The sequence below is a fragment of the Corylus avellana genome, chromosome 9 (assembly GCF_965113065.1).
Source record: "Corylus avellana chromosome 9, dhCorAvel1.hap1.2, whole genome shotgun sequence".
NCBI classification, from domain to species: domain Eukaryota; kingdom Viridiplantae; phylum Streptophyta; class Magnoliopsida; order Fagales; family Betulaceae; genus Corylus; species Corylus avellana.
In genome coordinates, this window is record NC_142498.1 from 297,559 (window position 1) to 303,371 (window position 5,813).

At 36.1% G+C, this 5,813-nt stretch overlaps 2 protein-coding genes across 2 annotated transcripts; both read left to right on the top strand.

The window, feature by feature from the left end:
* Positions 1–737: 737 nt before the first annotated feature.
* Positions 738–1,265, top strand: LOC148583530 (pectinesterase inhibitor-like). Its single transcript, XM_088510418.1, has one exon. The coding sequence runs from the start codon at positions 738–740 to the stop codon at positions 1,263–1,265; it is 528 nt and encodes a 175-aa protein (XP_088366544.1).
* Positions 1,266–3,371: 2,106 nt separating this feature from the next.
* LOC148583531 (uncharacterized) lies at positions 3,372–3,893 on the top strand. The gene has a single exon (XM_088510419.1). The coding sequence runs from the start codon at positions 3,372–3,374 to the stop codon at positions 3,891–3,893; it is 522 nt and encodes a 173-aa protein (XP_088366545.1).
* The last annotated feature ends 1,920 nt before the right edge of the window (positions 3,894–5,813 follow it).

The window sequence follows — 5,813 nt, forward strand, 5'->3', positions numbered from 1 at the left end:
AAGCTTTAAAATCAAATTATAATGAATAATCTCACGCATAGCGTGGACTCTAAGTTAGTTTTATATTAATTCCGGGCAAGTGAATAATTTTGTCCCTTAAGAAATAGTACTACTTTTTTTTTTTTTTTGTCGTCTGAACAATACAAAGGATAAAAGGAAAGAAAGGGGGGAAGAGAATTGAAGATAATGCTGCTTATTATAAACTAATTAATAATAATATAAAGAGATAGGAAAGAGACAAGATTAAGTAGGTTCCGTCTAGAGCCTACATTCACACATTAAAACTTTATACGTACGCTACATCTTTTATTGATATATGATTTGAGTACATATCTCTATTTATAGTGTTATTTGAAATATTTTAGATACAAACATATATCTTAAAATAGAGCATAGACAAATATCATATAATTAAATTCATTGATTTAGGCAATATAAATCAACATTTATCACAAAGCTATAATTTATATCCTTAACACTTATTATTAGGCCGAGCATTCAATATAAGAGTCAAGCCCTACAAAGGCGAGCATCCCATGTAAAAAAAGCAAACGGCCTACTTATAATTAAGCAGTCTATTTTCCCCTTAATTAATTTAGCAAACGTACAAGCCTTACAGCGGCTTATAAAATGGCAATTAATTTGCATTAAACGACAAACATATTTATATATTTTCTTTCTCTCCCACGCTGATTAGAAAAATAAAAAATAAAAAAAATCTATATACGTACTCTCCAATGGCTTTCACTTGCCAATTTGTCATTGTAGTTGCAGCCGTGTTTCTTCTAGGTCTCATTGCGTTTGTGAGTGGAAATGCAGAACTGATAGACAATGTGTGCGGAAGAACCGCAAACCCCGAGGCATGCCACAGTTGCTTTAAGTTGTACAATCGAAGCTCCAACGAGGATCTCAAAGCCCTCGGACGCACATCCATCGATTGTGCCAGTTCTCAGTCTCTAAATCTCATCGGTATGGTCGGCGACAAGGTGGCCAACACCACAAACAATAAGAAGACTGCCTACGTTTATTGCGCAATGAAGCTCAATTTTGGGGATCAACAGATAGTGAATGCACTCCTTAACTGGCAAAATTCACTTTATAACGACGCTGGCAATAAGATGTTGTATGCTCTGCAGGATGTCCGAGATTGTGGCAATGGGCTGCGGAAGTTCCATCCCCCTCCAAGTATTAGAGATGGGCTACATACACTTGAGGGTTTCTGTGACGCATCCAACGGAGTTCTCAAACAGATTCATTTTCTGTGACGTATCCAACAGAGTTCTCAAACAGATTCATATATATATATATATATATATATATATATATATAATCACATGCCTACCGGGAGTACTTCTACCTCCTTATGCAATTACGCCAAGCACAAAAGATAATTATCACCTTGAAGAGGGGTTTAAAGAGAAAATAAAACAAACTTTAATGGGTATAAGAATTAGGATCCTCTTAATTCATTTAAACTGGATAATATATATATTCAGTTAGTTATATTGGAGATGTATTTTTGTCTCTTCAAAAAGTACTTCTACTTCTTATGCAAATATGCCAAGCACAAAAGATAATTATCACCTCACTTAAAGAGAAAATAAAACTAACTTTAATGGGCATGGACAAATCGTCGAATACCATCTTAATAATATACAGTTAATTATATTGGAGTAGTATTTTTGTTCCATCAAAAAGTGAAAAGACAAAAATACCTCTTTAATATAATTAACTGAATATTATCCAGTTTAAAAAAATGGAGAGGATCATGTTCCTCATCCTAATTATGACTTGTTGTAAGTTATCATTAATTACAACTTATTCCACTAAAAAGTTATAATTGCACTCAGGGGTGGAACTAAAATATTCAATTTGGGGGGCAAAAAAGGGACCACCCTATGGCTTGCCCCCCCTCCCCCCCCCCCCCCCCCCCCCAAGCCAAGGGGTGGTTCTGCCCTGATTTCCCAATTTTATTTTGTATTAATCAATAGCTCACTTAACTTGGTGTACTTGCATTTGACCCCTACATAAAATATCCATAGTGAAATTAGAGTAAAAAAGAAATTTATTCACTTTATTTCATGACTATCTCTTATTCTTGTGTCATCAATTTAATCTATTGATTATTCTTAATACTCTTAAAATCATATTTTATTGAATATATTTTATTTTAGTAACTCCTTAACAAAATGATTAGGGCCAAGACTTAAAAATTCAATTCCCATTAATCTATCTTAATTAAGAGGATATTTCTTCAGTCAAAGAAGTTATGCATGGCTTCTATCTTGAGCAGTAATGTTCTCACAATACTGCATGCAGTCAACCAACACACTGAGATTTTGATCATAGAGACAAAACTAAAAGAATTTACAGGCAATTAATTTCCCAATATTATCTAAAATCTGGGCGAGATCAATAAAATAAAAAAGATTTAATTATAAATAATAAAAACAAAATCTGACGTGATTAATTAGCCATATACCATCTAAAAGATCAGATTTTTATTTCCATTGATGAAGAATATTAATTTCGCAACACCTTTTGACCCTTTCCTATTCTGTCTCCCTGAGCCTGAAAAATTGTATATATATATATATAAGAGGATTCAACTCTCTCTTTCATATCATCGCTAGCTTCACGTTTATCAATTAATATTCAGGTTCTTTTTTATTTCAGCTTCTAGTACTCTTCTTGGTCAATATAGTTATTGCTTTCAATATAAGATTTGAAATATATATATATACCAATTCTTAATGGATCCTGCAATGAATTTAGTTTCACTCTCCTGCACGAGAAACTGTTTTTCTTGAGTAATTCTCTAGCCTCTGTTCATCTAGTAGTACGTACTGATATCCTGCTATCACGATGCATGTTTTGGAGTTTTTGCATGTCCTTCCTGAAAATATGATTCACGTAAAAATTTCCAAATTTGTTAGTTGCACACTAGAGCATGAGTTTGAATCTCGTAATAGAAATTTCTATGCCTACATTTTAGCGTAAATTACCTTAATTTTTATTGATGTCTAGATGAAACTGGGTCAGGCTATGGCTCACTCAAACTTAAGTGAGTGCAGTTTAGGCCCTTATGTGTATGTCTCTGAGAGAGTTAGTGCTACTATGATCACGTTTAAGTAGATTCCTCCAAATTGTAGAATAATTTCTATATGTTTATAGCCTTTTTAAACCACATAAATTTTTGCAGGGGAATACTACTTAGTTATCAGGCCGACCATGTTTCGAGAATCAGCACTATAAAGGCCACTTTTATAACGAAATTTCGATTTAGATTTTTTAAGGGAAATTGGGCATGAGTTTAAAATGTTTTGTCATCTTCCTTTCCTGCAGGTTTTTGGCATTAAAGATATTCTCAAATGGCTTCTAGTTGCAAATTTGTCCTTGTACTTGCGGCCATGTTTCTAGGGCTCGTTGCTTATGTGAGTGGAGATGCAGCAATAATAAACAATGTGTGCAGCAAAACTACAAAGGCCAACTATTGTCACAAGTGCTTTGATATGTACAGCCGAAGCTCCCACGAGGATGTTAAAGCCCTCGGACGCACATCCATCGATTGTGCTAGCCTCCAGTCTCTCAATACGATGGGGCTCGAAGGTAAATTTGTGGTCAATGCCACAAACAAGGTTGTTAAGAATGCCTACCTTGATTGTGCGTTAAAGCTCCTTTCTGGGGATCGGAAGATAACGAGCGCACTTCAGAGCTGGCAGAATGCACGTTATGTTGATGCTGGCAATCAGATGTTGGCTGCTCAACAGGCTGTCCGTGATTGTAGCGCTGCGCTGCAGAAGTTCAACCCCTCTCCGGCTCTCGTTGTTGAGCTAACTACTCTTCAGGGTTTTTGTCAAGCAGCCGATGGAGTTCTCAAACAAATTCATTGATTAAGTTAGGACTGATTTAACCATCTGGTTTGGTTTTTAATTTTAATTTACTTATTTTCTAGTGTTGCAAGAAATTGAATAATGTTCTCATATCAAAATAATGAAGTCCTATATTATTATATATGGTCTAGCACAATGATTTGTATGAATAGAGTTAGGGCTGCACAAGCGGTTAATGTTAGTGGTTATTGGCTATAACCACTAACTGCAACTGCCTTGTGCCGTTATCGACTTTTAATAACCGCAACCGCCTAGGCGGTTAGCGGTTATTTAAACAAAAAACCGGCAGTTTTATAATCGCTTTTTTTATATAAGCTATTGGACTTTTTAAGTGTTTTGGGTTATCATTGAACCTTCTTTTTTTTTTTTTTGGCTTATTTTAAATGTTTTGGGCCAAAGTGTTCTCAAAAAGATGAAAATAACATGTTTTTTGGGTCAAGCAATGTTTTTGAATAAGACTTTACCCAAAATATCACATACCACATTATATTTCACATGCATACAGTCATAGATGACCAAAATAACATCGTTTTGAATGTTATATTATAATTATATATATATATATATATATATATATATATATATATATATATATATATATATATATATATATATATATAATTTAGGGTAGACGATTACTTTACCTACCCCAAAAACTGCTAATCAAGCGCCTAAGGTGGTTAGCGATTTTTTTAACTACCTACCAAAGTGGTTAGCGGTTGGCGGGGCGGTTATAACCGTCCCATTTGAACACCCCTAAATAGAACCATCAAATGATTGGTTAGTTTTGAAACTTTTTTTCTTTCAAATAAGCAAATGTAACGGCTATGTTTGCCATGAGAATGGACCGGGCCGGAACTGTTTAGGAATGTGTGTTTGATTGGTTTTAGTGAAAATGTTTTGTGGGAAAAAGTGAACAAAATATATTTTATATGGAAAAATGTAAAAAATTTGTTTTGTAATAATTTTTTTATTTGAATAATAATAATAAAAAAATGATTGATGTGGTATAAAAAGTAGGAATGTTGGGGTTAATTTTTAGATGAATGTATTATTTTTTTGGGATTGGGGAAGAGGCCAGGTCCAGCCTCTTGGCAAACACTGCCATTTAGTCTTTATTGGAACAATTCTCGGTTAGGTGAACACATCATATAGACAAACACCTGCAAAATAGAAAAATAGGCACTAGAGCTTACTAGGTGTGGCGAAAGATAACTTCAATCCATATGTCAGTTATTATTATTATTAGGGGAAACTTCAGTAAGCCCCCCCTCCGGAACTTCCAGCCGATTTGACAAATACCCCCTGAACTTCAAACTCTCTCACTTTACCCCCTTTAACTTTCAATTTCTATCATTTTTCCCCCATCTGTTAGTTTTCACCATTAAACCGATATTTTGTACCCATTATATTTTCAACCAAAACTACATCACCACCTAACCCAAAATGATGTCGTTTTGAGCATTATATATATATTTTAATAAAAAAGACCAAAATCAAGGTGGTTGGAGGCACCCCCTGGCCGGTCTGGGGGTGGTCGAACTACTCCCATGGCCAAGGGGGCCACCCCCAAAAGGCCAAAAAAAAAAAAAGAAAAAAAAAAAAAAGGGATCGGGTGTTTTGGAGGTGGCCGGACCACCCTCAAGGGGTTGGGGGTGGTTTCGGCCACCCCCTACTGGCCGTATGGGTGGCCAAAACCAATCCCATTCTCCCGTGCAAATTTTTTTGGGCTTTTGGGGGTGGCCGGTAGGGGGTGGCCAAAACCACCCCCAGCCCCTTGGGGGTGATTCGGTCACCCCCAAAACACCCAATCCTCCCCCCCCCCCCCCCCCCCCCCCGGTGGCCAAAACCACCCCCAACCCCTTCATATCACCCCCAAAACACTCAATCCCCCCCCCCCCCCCCCCCCCCTTTTTTTGG